The following is a 21350-nucleotide window of genomic DNA, read 5'->3' as shown; positions in this document are numbered from 1 at the left end:
GCTGTGATTTCTGTCTTCAGTTTACAACTAAGGTGAGGTCTGATAGTGTAGCTCGACTTAAAACTAACCTGTGGGAGAAAGCTCTTTCATGTCCTGAAAACTCAGCTATGAAGTCTTCTATTTTGGTAGAGTGACAAAATACTTTCAAGAGCAAAACTCATGCTTTAACCCAGGGGTAGTCAAACTGCGGCCCTCCAGATGTCCATGGACTACAATTCCCAGGAGCCCCCTGCCAGCATTCGCTGGCAGGGGGCTCCTGGGAATTGTAGTCCATGGACATCTGGAGGGCCGCAGTTTGACTACCCCTGCTTTAACCAATCAACTATTGTGTACCTCGTCAATGGTATTTGTGCCATTGGCTCCAAGGTTGCTTCCAGTCAGACATGGGTCAGCATTATCCAGACAATCTTGCTCTGCTTCCAGACCACCCCTGAGGGCCAGGGTGAAAGTAAAACATAAAGAGACAGACTATGACAAGGGATACTTGGCTCTCTGGCACTCTCCAATTTGAACTCTTCAAATGTGCTTTGTTATTGTTAGGTGCGAAGTCGTGTCCGACCCATTGCAACCCCATGGACAATGATCCTCCAGGCCTTCCTGTCCTCTACCATTCCTCGAAGTTCATTTAAGTTTGCACAAACTGCTTCAGTGACTCCATCCAGCCACCTCATTCTCTGTCATCCCCTTCTTCTTTTGCCCTCAATCGCTCCCAGCATTAGGCTCTTCTCCAGGGAGTCCTTCCTTCTCATAAGGTGGCCAAAGTATTTGAGTTTCATCTTCAGGATCTGGCCTTCTAAAGAGCAGTCTAGGCTGATCTCCTCTAAAACTGACTGGTTTGTTCGCCTTGCAGTCCAAGGGACTCGCAAGAGTCTTCTCCAGCACCAGAGTTCAAAAGCCTCAATTCTTTGACGCTCTGCTTCTGTCCAACTTTCACAGCCATATATTGCAACTGGGAAGACTATAGCCTTGACCAGATTCACTTTTGTTGGCAAGGTGATGTCACATGTGCTAGTGGATATGAAAAACCTGTTTTCTCACAAATCTTCACAGTTATTCCTCAAGGGCCTAGCTAATGGGTTCCCTCCTTCACCATCCATAGTTCTCAACTGGTTGAGCCAGCTTGGTGCAGTGGTTAGGAGTGCTGACTTCTAATCTGGTGGGCCAGGTTTGATTCTCCACTCCTTCTCCACCTTTGCCACGACACTGATAAAGCTGTTCTGATTGAGCAGTAATATCAGGGCTCTCTCAGCCTCACCTACATCACAGGGTGTCTGTTGTAGGAAGAGGAAAGGGAAGGTAAGCTGCTTTGAGACTCCTTTGGGTAGAGAAAAACAGCATATAAGAACCAACTCTCCCTCTCCCTCTTCCTCTTCCTCCTCCTCCCAATCCAGTTTATTGCAGTTCCATTTGAGCCAATGGCTACCTCCTTGCTGGAAGTGATATTAGTAAAAGTTCTCTTTCTGGTAGCTATTACATCAGCTAGAAGGGTGGAGAAGTTGAAGGCTCTTCTGGTGGACCACCAATTTATATAGCCCCACTTTGAAAAGGTAGTTCTAAGACCAAAATTGAGTTTTTAACCTAAAGTTGTGACTGTTTCACCTTTCACAGGATATCATGGGATGGCATACACATGGTCAGTTCAAGCTCATATGACTAGGGCACAGGCTGTGTCATTTGCATTCTCATGTGGCACACCACTGATAGAAATGTGCTGCAACGTAGTTATCCTTGGAGACTTTTGTGAAGCATGTGTTAAATGTTGACACTAGAAAGGAGCTTTGGAGGGAAAGACTGCCCTGCACTCTGGCTTCCAGTAGGAGAGAATCACACCTACCTCTGTATAAATAGCTTTTCAGTCTTCCAATGTGGGACTGCACAGAAGACCAAAGATGAGAACAGTGTTGCAATTACCTATAACTTGTTTATTGCATTATCTTCTGTGCAGATGCATATTCCCTCCCTCCTTCCCTGCTATGAGCTCTTTCTCTTTAGTTAACTGGCTCTTGGCAACTGCAGAACTGAGGATGGAAGGAGCTCCCCTCCCAGGACCATGCAACTGTCTGGGCAGGAAAACATGCCTTTGACCCTGGGGAGGGGCTCTCTCATTCAGCTTTAGATAACGGAAAAGGTTAAAGCTGGGAGGGAATCCTCCAGTGGTTGGCCTGTGCAAGTGCAATCCCAAAGTGTGCCTGTACAGAAGACAACTCAATGAATAAGTGTTAGAGGTAAGTGCAACACTGTTTTACTTAATAATAGAGAGTACAGATGAAAGGAAGGACCACTCAAAAGAGTAAACATTCTACTTGTTGTAGACCGCTCCTAATTACTGTTGCATTATGAAAGTACAATGATTCTGAATAGTGTACATAAACTGGTAAGAAGAGACAATTGATCCTTACTTGAGTGGATGAAAGGAAATGAAGGTTTTGAAAAGGAAAACTGCATTTAATACTCATGCATCCCCTTTGTGCTTGGTAAGATACACATGTATTTGCCTTCAGATATCTGATCCTGAATACATTTATTTAATATAATTTTATATGTCAGCAATCTTCAAGCAGCACAAATGTATCCATAAAATACATTTTTATATCCATAAAAAGAGGATTTTTTTAGGCCTGAGGGGAAAAGAAACATTTTGAAATGGCAGTGAAAACTCATAAGGCTAGGTGTAAAAAGAAAAGTGTTCCAAAGTTGAGGTGCTACAACAGAGAAGGGCTGTCTTCAGCGGCAACTCACCCCACTTCTGAGGGCAGGGGAACACAAAGCACAGTCCTCTGATGCTGGTCTAAATTGTCAAGCTAGCTCAAATGGGAACAACTAGTCTGTGGGTAACCGGATCCCAGATTGCTTACATGTTAAAGGTAAGAACAAGCTCAAAAGGAATTCAGTGACAAACAGTGTAGCCAATAAAAGCAGCAAGATCCATTAAAATGGCAATTTAAAATCAAGCATCACATGGCAGAGAATTGAGGTGACATGGCTGAAAAGGCCCTCTTAGTCCAGCTGTGGCTAATTTCTGAAAGTGACTGAGCTGGACTTTAAAAGATAATCTCAACAGATGCGTAGGAACATATGGAAAAAGACAGGCTTTTAGATATCCTGATATATGATATCATTTAGGGTCTTAAATATTTTAAACCATGCTGAATTGGGCCTGAAAATGAAGTCTATGTATGTTTTTCTAGCAGTGATATCACATGATATGTATAGCTAGAATCAGTTGACCATGCAGTCATGACATTTTGCACCAATTGCAGTTTCCAAACCATATTGAAAAAAATTGCCATGTAATGTTTTGCTAAAAAGAAGAAGCAGCCTCTTCATGCAGAAAAGTTCCACTACATGGTGATCCACAGATACATTAATGGTGGAGATCTGTGCCTTTATCATCGCCTCCACCAAGTAGGCACTTTAACTGTTCCGTGTTTTATTCCACATGTGCTCAGTCTGTTAATTCTTTTGATTATCTTAAGTTCATTAAATATCTTGTAGAAGCATTTATGAGTATAATACAGTTATTCTTTAGTCATTCTTACAAAGATAGTATACTATAAATTTGATATTTATCATAGTAATTAATGATAGAATTTCTTCAGGTATTGCTATTATTCTTTTAATTCCTCTTATAAATTGGAAAATTTGGTCTTTAAACTTGGATTGATTCACATTTCTTACTTTTCTGCAGGATGTGAAGAACCGCCGAAACCCTCGCCTTGTCCCCTATGCACTTCTAGATGATCGCACTAAGAAATCAAACAAAGATAGTCTCCGAGAGGCAGTTCGTACACTCATTGGCTATGGTTATAACCTTGAGGCTCCTGATCAAGATCATGGTATTCAACTTTTTTTTGTTACTATATAAAACTGAAACCACTAGCACAAATGTCTCCTGTTATGTATGTGGTATATAAATTGTTTATGAAATTATTAAAAATTAGCAACAAAACCGTTGCACGAAAAAATAAAATGAGCTTTACAAAACTGTTGCTGGGAAGGGCTGCCCAGAGCCCATAAAGAGGAAGTTGTGTTAAAAGAGATGTATGTGAGGGTTTGAAGCTATGGCAATGAGGGCTGGTGGGAGTCTGAGGGAGAAGAGGAACATGTGGCTTGGCTGCTTCTTCCATCCAGCAGCAAAGCCAGCCACAGCAGGATTGTAGGTGTCCCATATACACTCTTGCATTGCTCTTGAAAGAGCAGCAGCGATGGCTGCCCCTTAGCACAATACAGACAGACAGCGAATGTGTTCCTCACTTTAGTCAGTTGCTGTTAGAGGCTTCCCATCAGGTCTCCCTTGAACCTTGACTTGCAAAGCCAATAAACCAGATCCAGATGCAACACAGCGACCCATTATGCACGGGCCAGAATGCCCATGCTGGCAGCAGCAGGGCATCAAGAAAAATCCCTGATTATTCATGCCCCCGCTGCCAGCGCAGGCATGGCCCGGCCCAGGGCCATGGAAGATTCGCATTATGGAAACGCAGGAACTTCCGCGGTCCCCAGGATACCACGGGTGCTGGCAGGGGCTGGGGCGGGCTGGTGCTGTGCATAATTGACAGCACTGGGTCTTTTGGCCTGCTCGGCCCCAACCACAGTGTCCCTGTAGAGACACCGCATGCCCCTGTGAGCTCCGCGGACCCAACAGGGGCATCCCCTGCCCCCGCCGTCGTGTGTGGTGGGGGCCCGGACCCTGCCTACTCACCCACAGCTGCTTCCATTGTTAACGTTCCTTTCGGGCTTCCTGGCCCTGGTGTGCAGCATGTGTGCGTGTGCTACCCTGGGGCATCAGCTTTTGCCGGGAAGCCCTGCCCCTGTGCGTACATGTGGAACACCTGCCCCAATGCAACGGCGTGGCGGCTGCCCAGAGTATCAGCCACTGTGCATAATGGGTCAGCATGAGTAATTTTTCAGACTAGCAAAAAGGTAAAGGTAGAACATGCTTAGGTTGTCAGGATTGGTTTTTACATAAATAACAGCTTATAGGTCTCTTGACCACACCTCTACAAAACATCATATGATAAAGGCCTACCTCACAGGTACATCACTAATTAGGCAGTGCTAAAGCATTTCTCCAGATTAGCAAAACTATTCTACAATTAATATAAACATCCTTGCTCACACAAGATGCGTAAACTGTGTTATTCAGTTGTCAGCCCCAGATAAGCTTGAGACTCAATGACCCTTTATGCACGGGGGCAGCTTCCCTGCGCTGGTGCTGTGCTGTTGTGGCGGGGCACAATGCCCTACCATTTCCCATGTACACATGGGAGTGGGGCATGCTGGGTTGCCCCGGCGTAGCGTGCGCATGTGGCAAACCTCCAAAGTATTATTAAGAATGAAATACACAGTAAAACACCAGTGTCAAATATATTAACACAATTTATGTTAAAATACCTGTATAAAACACATCAGTACAATTCACCTCAAAATACCAGAGTGAAACATTTCATAAAACATTGAACCATTAATTCAACATAATACAATAGTATTAAACTTATATAAAATTCATTCCAAGGCACTTCACCCCCACAGACATGACCACTCAAAACTATGGTTTCCTATTGTCACAAAAAATGGGTTTGCACATTTTTTTTCCTAAACACTAGATCAGTGGCTCTGGTCTCTGCAAGGTCATGGCTCATTGACTTATTAACAAGTCTTGAACATGAAATAACACAATCAGATTACAGAACAATAGTTTTTATCCTGGGATCAGAGGGAAGACAACAAATAGACTGAAGGCCATTCTTCTAAATATGCATAGAGCTTTATGGGAGTAAAGATGAAATTAAAGGCAATTAACCAACCAGTGCATTTATGGAACCACTGTGTGGCCTGTGGGGACATAGGGTGACCCCCCCCCCCAGAACACATCATCAAACTTGAGAGTAGCATACAGCTTTGGCTAAAGACTTTAGTTTAATGGAACCAGAATTGTTTCAAATTTCTGGAAGGCAACAGTTTTAGACATGAGGTTTCTTTTTAGGTGACTGTTCAGTCTGGTGAATGTGATAAAGCCTCACTTGCGATGGGATACTGTTCTTTCAGATGTGGGATCAGGTTTACTTTGCTATCATGTATGAAAAGAACATGACATGAACTACTTAAGATCATAGTGAACTATAAAAGTTCTCATCTGCAGCATGAAGAATGGCTAGTTTTCTAATTTGTAATTCTAGTTAAAAAATGAGAATTCTAGGGATTATTCTTATTCTGGTATTCGAAGTGTTATCAAAGGATTTAGAGCCCTCTAGTGGCTTTTGCAAAACTTGTTTACAGGTGCTGATGTATTGCAAAAGCTCACTGATTAATCTTTAAGGTGTGGGAGAACTTTTTCTTGTTTACAATAGATTAACATGACTGGAATTCTCATTGGAATATTTATTTATTAATAATTATATAATGCTGCTTATGAGGACCATCCAGCCATAAAATAGTGAAATGTATATGTTCCTAAATCAGTAGTGATGTTGAATAAGTATTTGATCCAAGCACTGCACTGCCATCAGTAACTGAGTAAATCTTAGGTATGTAAACCTGATGCTTGATGTTGTAAGAGAGTGTCTGGCCCAAGACTATCTAGTAAATTCCTGGCCAAGTGAAATTTGAACAAAAAGTGTTCCAGTGCAGAGTTCATATTCATCTTCATGGCTTCTGTGTAGCCCTGCATGAGGATCATGCTTGTGCAGACATGCTGCAGAGATCAGTTTAAAAGCTCTCTAGGTCTCTAGAAGGTTCATAGTGCTCCCCCTCCTCTGTGTTAAACTGCAGATTCCTGCCCAAATCATCACCTTTGATCCAAACAACTCATCCATATGGTGAAATCATTGCAGCTTGACGTTGTATTCTCAGAACTTAAAATATTCGATTCAATCCTGAAAGTGCTCTATCCTCCCAATGGTAGTAATTTTGTTTTTCTCATGCTCCAAGACTTGCTTGACATAGCCAAGGGAATATGGACCAAACTTATATCTGTTTCTCCTTTGGCCAAGATGTATGTACAATGTCCTGGGAGAGTGATGCGATTTCCATTTCTCTCATCCTGCTCTCAATTCCATTGTTACCAAGGTCATCCCACCTAATCAACACTTGGACCCCCACTCCTCTCCATTTGATAGAGAAGGGTGGAAAAATGGATGGCCTAAGCCATAATATTTACACATTGGGTGCTCTGCCACTACCAGAGGCAAAGTGCCTTGGAATGAATTTTATATAAGTTTAATACTATTGTATTATGTTGAATTAATGGTTCAATGTTTTATGAAATGTTTCACTCTGGTATTTTGAGGTGAATTGTACTGATGTGTTTTATACAGGTATTAGATATTGGTAAGAAGGTTGGGTTAGGCTTCTCGGTTTTTTGTTTATTAATGGATTTACTGTTTTTAATGGGGTTTTATCTGGGTTTTATGATGGACTATTGTAACCCACCACAAGCCAGTTTCGGGAGTGGCAGGGAATGAATATAACAACAACAACAACAACAATAATAGTCTCTACATCTTACAACATGGATGGTGGACAGCCAACCAACAGCATGGTTGGTGGATTAGTTTGGTATCTGCCAGGGTTGCCCAGGTGCTTTTGTCCTGCAGACATTTTTCTGTCAAGAAGTCTTATGCTGCTAAATGGTTAAGATTCTTCCTCTGAGCCTTTGGGGAGGGCGGTATATAAATCTAAAATAAATAAATAAGCAAACAAACAAATAAATAAACAAACAAACAAACATGTGGGCTTCCTGAATCTTGCCCATTGAACTATGTGTTTGACTGCATACTGAAGTTAAAAAACAGTGGTTCTGTCACTTCAATTAAAGCACATTTGTCCATCATCTTGACTTTTCGTGATTCAATAATACATTATTTTTTTCTGCCCAGATTTCTCTGACATTTCTAAAGGGTTTATTTAAGAAAATGTCCTGTGGCTGGGTAGGAAAGGGGCAAATCAGGAAGCTCATTTTCCCAGCCTGGTGGTGCAGCTTAACTTCTTACCCTCTTCTAGGAAACTGGATGTGATCCTTGATGCCTCTCTGTTGATGGAGGCACAGGAGTAGCTCGTTAGGTGTTTTTCCATCTATGCCACATGAGGCTACTGCCTAAGGGACAGCTTATCTCCTTATGCCCCCAACAGGGCTCTTCTTTCTGCAGGTGCAAATTTGTTGGTGGTTCCAGGCCCATGGAGGAAGAGCACCTGTCCTCAACCAGGGCCAGGGCCTTTTCAGTCCTGGCCGTGACCTGGAGGAATGAGCTCCTGGAAGAGCTGAGGGCCCTGTCACAGGTCCACAGGGCCTGCTAGACAGAGCTCTTCCATCAGGTATTGGGTTGAGGCCAGGGCAAGTGAGATCTGGGGCCCCTCCTCAAAATGTCTGGAACAACAGGCTATCCCATTAATATCAATACCTTATGACACTCGATGGTTGAGGGCTGTTGAGCGGAGGGGGGAGGGGTTAATAGTTTATGCCACTTGGAAATTGTTTTTATGATTGTAATTTATACTGTTTTAGAATGTGATTTTATTGTGAGGTTTTATTTCTATTCTGTAACCCACTGTGAGCCAGCTTGCTTAGGAGTGGTGGATAACAAATCCAATGAATGAACGAACAAACAAATAACTTTTGACAGTAGCAGAACCTACTGAAGAAGAAAAAAATTATAAACAGGACCCCCCCCCCCTTGGTTCTTGCCGAATTGTGGCACAGGGCTGAATCTTAAGAAGTGAGGATAGAGCAGGGGGTAGCCAAAGGATGCTGAGAACCAGGAACGGTTTGTGAAAGATTTTAGTTGCAAAACGCTAATCAAAACTAAATATTTTGTGAAAAACTAAAGCAGAAAATACAAACTATGGGTGTTGATATTGTATGGGTGTTGATATTACTTACAGAGTAATTGTTGGGCTATATTTTTGTGTTGTATCAAACTGGCAGTGTTTCAAAGCTAATTACAAACTGTGTGATTGTATTACATATTTTATTAAGAAAAATAAAACCTGTATTTTAAACCTTGCAGCCATGAAACCAGATGTATTCTGTGGTATGATGGAAAAGTTCCGAATCTTTCGCACAGAGAAGACGTATGCAGTAAAAACTGGGAAGTGGTACTTTGAGTTTGAAGTAGTAACTGCAGGAGACATGAGAGTAGGCTGGGCCAGGCCAGGTTGCCAACCAGACCAAGAACTTGGGTCAGATGAACAAGCATTTGTCTTTGATGGATTCAAGGTACCTTTTTAGCAAGCAGCTGCCCTTTATTGTTGACAGGCATTAATGACTTCAATGGTAGCAAATATAACTATGTAGTGAATCTCATGATTGAATTCAGTTGTGTTATCACTGTAATTAGTTACCATTGCTTGCCAGCTTATTTTTCAGGAAATATTCGTTGGATCCTGACAACTTTTCTGCTGTACAGGAAGGAGGAAAGGTGCTGCCCCTCTTGACCTATATAACCTTTTGTCCTTATGGATCCCATGAGTTCCAGAATAGTCTTTTTGAGGGGTCAAAAGAGGCCTCTCTTCCTTGTTCCAGCAGAAAAATCCAGTGTGAATTTGACAGAACAAGGTGACTAGAGCTGATATACACAATTAAGATTTTACTTGATATACCCTGCAAAAAGTCACATGTGATGTATTAAATGATACACTTTCATGACCATCTTATTACTTAGTTCACCTTGAACAAAATTTGTGTCCAGTAGCACATTTAAGACCAACAAAGTTTTATTCTGTGTATAAGCTTTTGTGCATCCGGCCCTCTCAATTCCTGGCAAATAGAAGGGGAAGAAATGGAGATAGTGACAGATTTTATTTTCCTGGGCTCCAAGATCACTGCAGATGGGGACTGCAGCAAAGAAATTAAAAGACGCTTGCTCCTGGGGAGGAAAGCTATGGCAAATCTAGACAGCATCCTAAAAAGCAGAGACATCACCCTGCCAACAAAAGTGCGTTTAGTCAAGGCTATGGTCTTCCCAGTTGCAATGTATGGCTGCGAAAGTTGGACCATAAGGAAGGCCGAGCGTCAAAGAATTGAGGCTTTTGAACTCTGGTGCTGGAGAAGACTCTTGCGAGTCCCTTGGACTGCAAGGCGAACAAACCGGTCAGTCCTAGAGGAGATCAGCCCTGACTGCTCTTTAGAAGGCCAGATCCTGAAGATGAAACTCAAATATTTTGGCCACCTCATGAGAAGGAAGGACTCCCTGGAGAAGAGCCTAATGCTGGGAGCGATCGAGGGCAAAAGAAGAAGGGGACGACAGAGAATGAGGTGGCTGGATGGAGTCACTGAAGCAGTAGGTGCAAACTTAAATGGACTCCGGGGAATGGTAGAGGACAGGAAGGCCTGGAGGATCATTGTCCATGGGGTCGCGATGGGTCGGACACGACTTCGCACATAACAACAACAAGCTTTTGTGCGCATGCACACTTCGTTGTGTATCTTTCAGTATTCAGATCCATGCTTTGGTTCTAGTTACTTATATTCAAAGACCAAATTACATTTTAGAATCTCTGGACAAGGTAACTTCCAGTTAAACCCATTTTTCACTGTTACATATTAATGCACATGTATACACAATGAAACCATCTCCTTCACACTTCTATTGGTACTGGCATGGCTGAAGGGAGCACAAATGAAATGTGTTCAGTAGCTTTCACAGGCACTTCTCTAACAACAAATAGAAAGTCACTTAATGACTTCACTAGAATAAAGGCAGGTAAATGTCTACAGAAAGTCAGGGATTATGGCAATGGATACCAAGACCCTGGGTAGTTACTAGGCACTGGCAACACCTGACACCAGGCCCTGTCAAGTGATGTGCACAACTGGGCAATATTACATCTTATTGGTGACACTTTTTGGATATATTTATTTATAATATTTATATATACCACTGTCCCTGAAGGCTCAGGGCTCCCTTAGTTAGAAATAGAAGAAGAGTTGGTTCTTATATGCCGCTTTTCCCTACCTGAAGGAGGCTCCAAGTCACCTTCCCATTCCTCTCCCCACACAGAGACCCTGTGAGGTGGGTGAGGCTTAGCCTTCACAGATGTTATGTTCATTTTTTAAAAGAAAAGTGAGAATCTCATTGACAGTAAATTTGCAAGATATGCAATTTCATGAAAAATAAACTACTTGGCCCAGGCTAGCCCAATTTTGTCAGATCTCAGAAGGTTTGCAGGTTGACCTTAGTTAGTATTTGGGTGAGAGACCACCAAAAATACCCAAAGTTGCAACACAGAGGAAGAAGAGTTGGTACTTATATGCTGCTTTTCTCTACCCGAAGGAGTCTCAAAGTGGCTTATAATCGCCATCCCTTTCCTCTCCCCACAACAGACACCGTGTGGGGTAGGTGAGGTTAAGAGAGCCCTGATATCACTGACCGGTCAGAGCAGCTTTATCAGTGCTGTGGTGAGCTCAAGGTCACCCAGCTGGTTGCATGTGGGGGAGCATGGAATCAAACCCGGCTCGCCAGATTAGAAGTCCGCTTTCCTAACCACTACACCAAGCTAGCTTTCTATGGGTGATAGTAAACTACATCTGAAGGTCTCTTGCCTTGAAAACCTTAGGGGGCTGCCGTAGATTAACTGAACGTGATGACACTTTCCACCATAGCCTCATATTATATAGTTATGATCTACAGTCACTTTTATTTGTTTCTTTGCACGGATGGGAGATTTGTGGTTTTCTAGGTCTTTTGTTAGAGATAGGTATAGATGTCTCCTAACAACAGATTTTAGGGGCATTTAAAGGCATTTAATTATCAGTAATTGTTTCTATTAATTGCTCAGTATGTGTTGTTGTCCCATGCAAGATTTCACCTGCCCATAACAATATTCCTGAAATTCAACAAATCAGTCATTGGAAAATTCTTTTGCAAATACATTTTATTATTAGAACCAATTTAGAGTCCAGTGGCACCTTTAAGACCAATAAAGTTTTATTCAAGGTATGAGCTTTCGTGTGCATGCACACTTCCTCAGATAAAATAACACTTTAGTATTATGTGGCATGGTATATCACACTTACGATGAAATCCAATTTACAAAAAAGGAAATATTTTTATTTGCAATATTTATTTTGCTTTACAATATTATTCAAATGCTGACATGTCCTTAGCTGCTGCTACTTTCGTCTGTACTCAAATAATAATTTTTCAGGCCATTTTACAGTTTTTTATACTGGTGTTAGGTGGGATTTATGCAAAAATAATTATTGGATTTATATTCAGCAGCTGAAAAGACTCCCAAGCCATTGTTTCAGAATGTGATAATATGAGTGTAATGTAGTATTACTGTGATAATTTGAGGGCTGTTTATTACTCATATACTGGAGGCAGAGGAGCTCTTACTTGCTTTTCCTTATATAGGATTTTTTTTTCTTTCCAGGCTCAACGCTGGCACCAGGGAAATGAACATTTTGGTCGTTCTTGGCTGGCAGGGGACATCGTTGGTTGTATGGTTGACATGAATGAACATACTGTGATGTTTACATTGAATGGTGAAATCCTTCTTGATGACTCTGGTTCAGAGCTTGCATTCAAGGACTTTGAGGTTGGTGATGGTAAGTTCTTGAACAATTTTGTGCTGCTGATTTGTATGCTACTTTCCTTTTTTGTTGTAGGAAGAAATCCTTAAATATACCCATCAGTCTTGTTGAGACTGAATGAATTCTCCTTGATATTTTTTACATTTTTAGGAACCTGATGACTGAAATCACTTAATAACAAATTTGTGTTCTGTATTGCCCATTTCAAACATTTCTGATGTTTACAGCAACAGTGTTCCACCAGGATGTTGACAAGCTGCTATATTTTTGTTTGTAAACCTTGTTGTTGTTGTTAGTTGCGAAGTCGTGTCCGACCCATCGCGACCTGATGAACAATGATCCTGCAGGCTTTCCTGTCCTCTGCCATTCCCCAGAGTGCATTTAAGCTCGCACCGACTGCTTCAATGACATTAATTGCCATTAAAGAAGGTTGAATTGTAGAATGTTGATGGGATATATTGTTCCTATGAATGAAGCAGAAGTTATATTAGTTGTGAAAAAATTGAGGAAAAGAAGACTGAGGTTAGATAAAAATTCTCCTATAGGTCCTGGGGATGGGACTGAAAGCACATGTTTGGACAGCAAAGGAACAATCAAGGGAATGAATGGCATGTTGACTATTACACTGTACAAAATGTATGAATTCTTACAAATAATTTCACTTGATGGTCATATGGCGTACACAAGATAGTGAATTCCAAAGTTTCCAGTAGAGGAGATCCAATTCAGTTGCTTTATCATGAATATACACAACAAGAACTAGAAACTGCTGCTTAAATCTCTTGTTCAATTTATAAATCATGTGATCAAATTCTACATTAATTAATTGTATAATAGAAGTACCTGCATTTATAGGAAAATTAAAGCAGCTGCATTCCTTTTCAGTAGCAGTTACTGATGCTTATTTTGCATTCTGCAGGCTGGGCCAGTCAGGTGCTCTCTGAAACAGTGCACTCAGGTCCAGAGAGTAAAGCTTGGGAGCAGCAATAGGTACCGGCAGCCTAGAACTGGAGCTGGTACTTAGGCTTGTACCTAGTGGCCTTATTGATCCATCAAGGCAGCTGGTCTCAAGCCTCAGCTTAAACAGGCTATGGAATAATTAGTCTCAGCTGTCTTTCTGGCAGATGTTGAGCTCCTGTGGCTGCTTTGGGCTTTGACCAGAGTCAAGCAAAGAAATGTAATTCTCATGCTCTTGCTCTAGATTGGGATTATTTATTTATTATCTTTAATTTATTTATTTGATTTATTGCCTGCCACTCCCAGATTGACTGGCTCATCACCAGTTACAGATTAAAAACCCACAATAAAATAATAAAAACCCAAAGTTATTTGATGGAATAGAGGGGGTGCTTATTAAATTTGCAGATGATACTAAACTGGGAGGCATAGCAAACACAGCAGAAGACAGAATCAGGATACAGAATGATCTTGACCATCTGGAAAACTGGGCTAAAAATAAAATAGATTTCAATAATGATAAATGTAAAGTTCTACATTTATGTAGAAAATCAAATGCATCGTTATAGGATCAGGGAGACTTATCTTGGCAGTAGAATGTGTGAAAAGGATCTGGGGACCGAGGTAAACCATAAACTGAATATGAGGCAGCTGTGTGATTCAATCTCTAAAAAAGCAAATGGGATTTGGAGCTGTATCAAAAAAAGTATAGTGTCCAGATCACGTTAAGTGATGGTAACGTTTTACTCTACTCTGGTTAGACCCCATTAAATGTACTGTGTTCAATTTGTAGGATTGGGACAGGGACTAAAAGAAGCATTTATTATTTTGTAATAACCCAGAGTTATCTGTGTATGTGTGAGGAGAATTGGAGTAACCTATTCCTATCCTTACAACCCAAGCTGATACTTGGGGTGGGGGCAGGGAAATTAGCAATTCATTCCCCCCCAACTGAAAGTTTGAGCTGAGAACAATACTAGTTTCCCCTCTCCCAAATTGGCAACTTGTATTGAAGGAGAACAGACACGATTTACTTCAGTTCTTTGCATCCCAAGTTCTTAATTTGGGTGGGGATGGGAGAAGCAGATTGCTCCTCTCCCCAAGTTCTCAGTTCGAGTGGGGGAGCAAATTACTCTCCACAAACAATTCAGAACAGATACCAGATTTCAGTAAGTTATCTACTGATTAAAATCATCAAGAAATAATTTTATTCTTCCAAATGAGTTTGTGGAGCATAAATCCTTGAATCTGTTAATGTTTACTGAATAAAGAATGTCCCCGCATATTGATTAGTGCCTCCTGCTACAATGGAAAAATTAGATAACATAAAGTGAAAATAGCTTAGTGTGTCCATATACTACTGGCTAACTGTAGATGATCTACATATTCTAGGAGGTGTGTGTGGGAAGTTCCAGGTCACAGCACATGTTTCCAGATAGATGAGCTAGCTATATCTTTTTGTAAAAGAGTACAGTTGCAGTTCTGCAGGGACGTTGAAGAATTTAATCTGTCATTAGCTGTTTCTGACTTTTGATACGGCTATTTTTCAGGTAATTTTTAACAAAAATCTTTTGTTTTGCTTTGCTGAGAGATGAATATCCAGGAATGCCCCAAGAGGACCGCATTTATGTTATTTCAGATAGTGTCTAATTCATATGTAATTATGACTGTACAGACATTGCCTATATTGAATTTGATGGATTACAAACTGAAAAAAAATAAGTTGAATGACAGCTACTAATATTTATGATCCAAAAATTGTATTGGTCTTTATTTTTTGTCTTTGATAGGCTTTATACCTGCATGCAGCCTGGGCTTGTCACAAGTGGGCAGAATGAATTTTGGCAAAGATGTCAGCACTCTGAAATATTTCACTATTTGTGGATTACAAGAAGGCTATGAACCCTTTGCAGTCAACACTAACAGGGACATCACCATATGGCTGAGCAAGAGACTACCTCAATTTCTTCCAGTGCCACCAAATCATGAACATATTGAGGTTTGATGTATCTTCATTTCATTTTGTGGGGCTGAGTAGAAAGGTGACTTATCTGTCCAAATCAGTGGTTTCCGTCTGACTGAGTATAAGAGCCATCTCTATGTGGATACAAAATCAATGTAGAATTTAGGGTTATGTGCATACAACCTTCTGCAGAACGAGATATAAGTGCACATTCTTCCTCACTACTACATTACCAACTGTGTTGTAAAGTGATTGTTTGTACCGGTGTGGTAATTTAGATTGTGGCCAGTTAGTATGTCATACTGTTTCATATTCAGCACTTGTTTCAGTTGGGGTTTAACTGATTCTATTGCCTCAATAGAACCCTGAAACAAAAAATAATGGATGGATGGATAAATTATCAATTGTCATCATATATTGTAAATGTATATTATAGAGAAAGAAGTCATGTTAGCAGAAAACGTTTTATATATTTGGATATGTGGCCCTCAAAGTGTAGAGGGTTACAATAAGGAGATTTAACCCTGTTGCTATTTTTTGCTCATAACTCCAGAAGATTTTCATTTAAAAGAAGTGTTGAAAAAATGTTAAAAACCCAAGAACTTACTAAAAAGTGTAATTTCATTTCATGTTCATGTTTCTGTATTTAATAGGTTACACGAATAGATGGCACGGCAGACAGCTCTCCATGCTTGAAGGTCACACAGAAGTCATTTGGGTCTCAAAATAGTAAAACAGACATCATGTTCTATCGTCTCAGCATGCCTATTGAATGTGCAGAGATATTTTCTAAAATGTCCGGAGGAGGGCTGCCAAGTTCCAGCCTTTTTGGCCCAAAGAATGACTTGGATGAGTTTGATGCTGATTCTGACTTTGAAGTCCTAATGAAAACTGCTCATGGTCATCTGGTACCTGATCGTGCAGAAAAAGAAGCTATGAAATCAGAGTTTAATAACCATAAAGACTATACACAAGAAAAACCTTCACGTCTCAAGCAAAGGTCAGCTGGTCTTTTTATTTCTTTAACTATGAGACATATTGTTTCACTTATAATGTAAATATATTTATATTTAGGTTGGTCAGGTAAATTGGGAATCAAGGCTGGGACATCAGATCTGAAACTTTATTTGTCTGTTTATCAATCTTTGCTGCTCCTGTTCCTTTCATAAACAGATATAAATTAAACCTCTCACAAGGCCATTAAAAGATATAATTGAAGAAAAGCTAAAAGTAGCAAAATAATACAATTATGAAATATCTGAAATTCATGATATCCCCTTTAGGCACCAGCCAGTGGATGCCACAGAAAAATATGAGGCCTGCATGATTTTTTCCTTGATCACATGTCATTGATGGTGTGAGAAAGGTGCAGGCCATCTTCCCTGATTGGCTGTTTGTGACAGCCACTTTCTGTTGCCCAATGACCCTGAAGAAGAAACCCAGATTTCTGGAAGAGTCAGAATGAACAAAGATGTCTGCTATAACGCTAGTTCATCATGCCAAATAGGTGCCCCGCTGAACTCCAGAATGCAGGAAAACCACACCCTCAAACCTATCTTCATTCCTCTAGTGAGCCTCAGGTAGTAATGGGATATTTGCAAAGTCCTTAGCTAGCCAAGTGGAAAATGGTCTCACTCTTCTTCTCTAGAGTGGTCAATAGCTTGTAGTTCAATCCTAATTTATATAACGTATTTATTTTTTAATTTCTGTATGGTTCTCTGTCTGCTCAGCATATTTGAAAAGCATATCTGAAAAGCATATTCTGCTTTGGAAAAGCAATCCTTTGAAAAGCATGTTTTGGCATTACACCATATCTATCTATCTATCTATCTATCTATCTATCTATCTATCTATCTATCTATCTATCTATCTATCTATCTATCTATCTATCTATCTATCTATCTATCTATCTATCTATCTATCTACCTACCTATCTACCTATCTACCTACCTACCTACCTACCTACCTACCTACCTACCTACCTACCTACCTACCTACCTGAGTTATAGCCCGCCACTCCCAGTCAAGCTGGCTTGTGGTGGGTTACACACGTAAAACCTCACAATAAAACCCCAGTAAAATAATCTATCCCCACCCTGGCTACAAGAATAACATCCCTCCTGCACTCTACAACTTCTCAATCCCCTGTCTCAGGAATATATGGTAACAGGTGGTAACTGGGAAATAACAGCTGTTCTAGCCAATCTGGGGGGGAGCTAGGTCTAATTGCCCTGGCCTCACCCAAATACTTGGTGGAAGAGCTTCATCTTGCGGGCCCTGCAGAACTGAGAAAGCTCCGACAGGACCCTCAGCTCTCCCAGGAGCTTATTCCACCAGGTGGGGACCAGAACTAAAAAGGCCCTGGCTCAGGTTTAGGCCAGGTGTACTTCTTGTGGGCCAGGGATCACCAATAAGTTTTCACCCACAGAGCAAAAAGCACATATGGGGAGCTCAGACCATGGATGGCTTTAAAGATCAATACCAAAACCTTGAACCTGATCCAGGCTGCAGCTGGCAACCAATGTAGCAGCCTCAGGAATGGCTGGATATGGGCCTTCCATGGTGTACCTGTGAAGACCCTAGCAGATACATTTTGCACCATCTGTAATTTCCTGGTCAAGGCCAAGGGAAGGCCAGCATAAAGCAAGTTACAGAAGTGGAGGTGACAATCCTGGAGGTGACTGTTGCATGGATCACTGTGACCAAGTGATCCAAGAAAGATAGGGTGCTAGCAGCCTTGCCTGGCGAAGACAGAAAAATGCCAGGTGAGCTACCCTCATGATCTGGGCCTCCATTCATATACTCTTACAGTATATTGAATATAACAGTTAAATATATTTTGTCAAACCCTGATTAAAGACTAACTTGCATGTGTCCCATATAATTAGGAATTTTCATACATATTATTACTGTTCCCCCCATCTTTATTATGATTCAGACTTGGTTCAAATTTGTCCAAACTTCTGTATATTACAGATTTATGCTGAGAAGGACAAAGCCAGACTACAGCGCAAGCCATTCTGCAAGGCTCACTGAAGATGTCCTAGCAGATGAAAGAGATGACTATGATTACTTAATGCAAACATCTACAGTATGGCAACTCAGTGTTCATATTTTCACTCTTTTCTTTATCCAAGAACTACCAAATTTTCTTACTGTGCAATTACATCCAAAGTTATAACTGCTTAGTTCATTATTAAGACATTGTCTTAAAAAGTAAACTAGAACATAGTATTCCATTGCTGTTCTCAAATTTAGATCTTTATATATATTGTATTTTTTTGAAATGGTGTTCAATCCATGACCCCAGATGGTACCAAAATATAGCTCATATTTTGTGTTCTCACAGGAGAAAAAGAAATGTAAGAAAAGCTACATGGGTAGACTGCAGAATCAAAGATAGAACTATTCCTATTTTGGAGTTCCCTTTATGGGGACCACACTGCAGTCATTGAGCTATTACATACCCATCACTTACAGGAAGTTTTATTGGAACTGTATTTGCATGTTGTTTTTGCTGCTCCTTGGGGATTTGATCCTGCATAGCAAAAGGGATCAAGAGTGACCAGCAATAGTTGGAATTGCTAGTAGTGTGTGTGTTAAATGCCATCAAATTGCTTCTGAATTATGGTGAACCTATGAATTCTTCAAAAACATCCTAATTATTAACAGTCTTGCTGAGGTCTTGAAAACTGAGGGTTGTGACTTCCTTTGCTGAATCAATCTATCTCCTTTTGGGGCTTCCTCTTTTACTGCTGCTCTCAGCTTTTCCTAGCATAATTATCTTTTCAAGTGACTTGTCTTCTCATAATATGATCCAAACATTTTAGTCTCCATTTAGTCATTTTAGCTTTTACAGAGAGTTTAGACTTGATTTGTTCTAGACCCCAGTTATTTATCTTTTTGGTGGTCCATGGTATTTATAGTTATCCTCCAACACCACATTCAAAAGGAATTTCTGTTCACATTCATTATAGTAATTAACTTGATCTTGTTTGTCAGTGACACATTGGACACATCCTTACACTTAAGGATTTTGCCTACCTTCTTTATGGCTGCCTTCCCATTCTCAATTTCTGTCTGATTTCTTGGTTGCAGAACATCTCCCTTTCGGTTGATGATGGAGCAAGGGAATAGAAACACTTGCACAATTTTAATTTCTTCATTGTCAACCTTACACAACTTTAAGGCTGACAATAAAGAAACTAAAATTCTTCGAGAGTTTCTATTCCCTGGTTCCATTATCAACCAAAAGGGAGATGTTCTGCAACCAAGAAATCAAACAGAGATTGAGACTATTCCCTAATAGTCAGCAGCATGTCCTGGAATGGGAGTGGCTAGTGCCCCCATTTCTAGCCTCAAGATGGGTGCACAGGTTGCACCCACGCTGAGGGCTCAGGGAGAAGGAGCAGGAGCTTCTAACCTGGAGAGCTGGATTTGATTCCCTGCTCCTCCACATGCAGCCAGCTGGGTGACTTTGGGCTAGTCATAGTAATGTTAGAGCTGTTCTTGCAGAGCAGTTATGTTTGAGCTCTCTCAGCCCCACCTACCTCACAGGTTGTCTGTTGTGGAGAGAGGAAGGGAAGGCAATTGTAAGCTGCTTTGAGACTCCTTATGGTGGTGAAAAGTGGGGAATAAAAACCCAGTCTTCTTCCAGTGTAAGGGAGTCTGTGCTGCCCTAGCTGGGCACACTCTGGGCAGTCAAGATAGCTACCTTCTTGGCCAGTAAGCCAAGCCCAAATTGCATACCAAATAGAAGAGTCAGAGTCCAGTCCAGGTCTTAGCACCAGCTGTGGCAGACAAAGTCCAAGGGAGAGCTGAAAGGTGAGTCAAGAAGCAAGCCGATGTCGGGAACCAGGGAAACAGAGTCTGAAGGCAAACGAAGTTAAAATATCAAAGTCATAGTCTAAGAAGCCATAGTCAGGAAACCAGAGATCAGTCGGGCAGAGCTTCGCTGAAGCAAAGGCAGGCCAAGGTGACGGGTGGGCTTGTGCACAGGCTGCATCCACGCTGGGGGCTGTGCTCCTGTCTTTCTTGAGTGTAGCCTGGCTAAAGAGTTAAGGTTAAGGTTTTGATGGACTCTGTTTCTGTGTCATGGAATAGTTGTATTGATATCCTATCTACTCCTGGTGAATTGTTTCTGCCAATTGCTCTCAGTGAAACTTTCACTTCACTTTCTAAAACTGTAGTCTGATACTAATTAATATGCCACACTGGCTGTCATACAGTACATGGATTTATTTTAAATGATGTGTTCACTGAAAGACGGCAGTTAACAAGTTTGCAAAAAGGTGCCAATATATGAGCTGTTTAGGGAAAGATGAAATCACAGGAATCATTTGATGAATCCTACTTATAAATTACCTATAGATTCTTGAGCAAGAGCCTAGTGTTGGAAGAAATTGCAATATTAATATAATGTATTATTCTTAATCTCTTGACAGTACTATTATTCTGTACGTATCTTCCCGGGCCAAGAACCTGCTAATGTCTGGGTAGGCTGGATTACATCTGATTTCCATCAGTATGACACAAATTTTGATTTGGATAGAGTCCGCACTGTTACAGTAACCTTAGGAGATGAAAAAGGAAAAGTTCATGAGAGGTTGGCTTTATCTTTCCTTTTATTAGAAACCTGAAATATATTTTTTAATCATGCCATATCTTGTGATAAAAGACATATGTATTATTTAGTAATATTTATACTTTATTTTGTCTGAAATAAAAATCACATGCCATATACAAAATTAATTTTAAATGAGTTGTTTTACTCCCTTTTTTCTTTCTTTACAAAGCTATGCTATTTTTAGTCCAGTGAGTGTGTATGTGTGTGTGTATGTGTGTGTGTATATATATATATGTATATGTGTGTGTGTGTATCTCTCTCTCTCTCTCTAT

The 21350-nt window shown here is 40.7% G+C and overlaps 1 protein-coding gene across 9 annotated transcripts in view; it reads left to right on the top strand.

The window, feature by feature from the left end:
• Positions 1 to 21350, top strand: part of RYR2 (ryanodine receptor 2) — a 458147-nt gene that overhangs the window by 247380 nt on the left and 189417 nt on the right. For all 9 annotated transcript variants that reach the window (XM_077345372.1, XM_077345367.1, XM_077345356.1 and 6 more), the window contains 7 exons: positions 3689 to 3836; positions 9006 to 9214; positions 12373 to 12547; positions 15280 to 15488; positions 16106 to 16452; positions 18429 to 18543; positions 20897 to 21057. In XM_077345372.1, the coding sequence (XP_077201487.1) occupies positions 3689 to 3836; positions 9006 to 9214; positions 12373 to 12547; positions 15280 to 15488; positions 16106 to 16452; positions 18429 to 18543; positions 20897 to 21057 (1364 nt within the window). The remainder of the gene's footprint in view (positions 1 to 3688; positions 3837 to 9005; positions 9215 to 12372; positions 12548 to 15279; positions 15489 to 16105; positions 16453 to 18428; positions 18544 to 20896; positions 21058 to 21350) is intronic.

This window comes from Paroedura picta, chromosome 1, assembly GCF_049243985.1.
Source record: "Paroedura picta isolate Pp20150507F chromosome 1, Ppicta_v3.0, whole genome shotgun sequence".
NCBI classification, from domain to species: domain Eukaryota; kingdom Metazoa; phylum Chordata; class Lepidosauria; order Squamata; family Gekkonidae; genus Paroedura; species Paroedura picta.
Note: the sequence above shows the minus strand (reverse complement) of the source record. Positions and strands in the feature narration are given on the sequence as shown.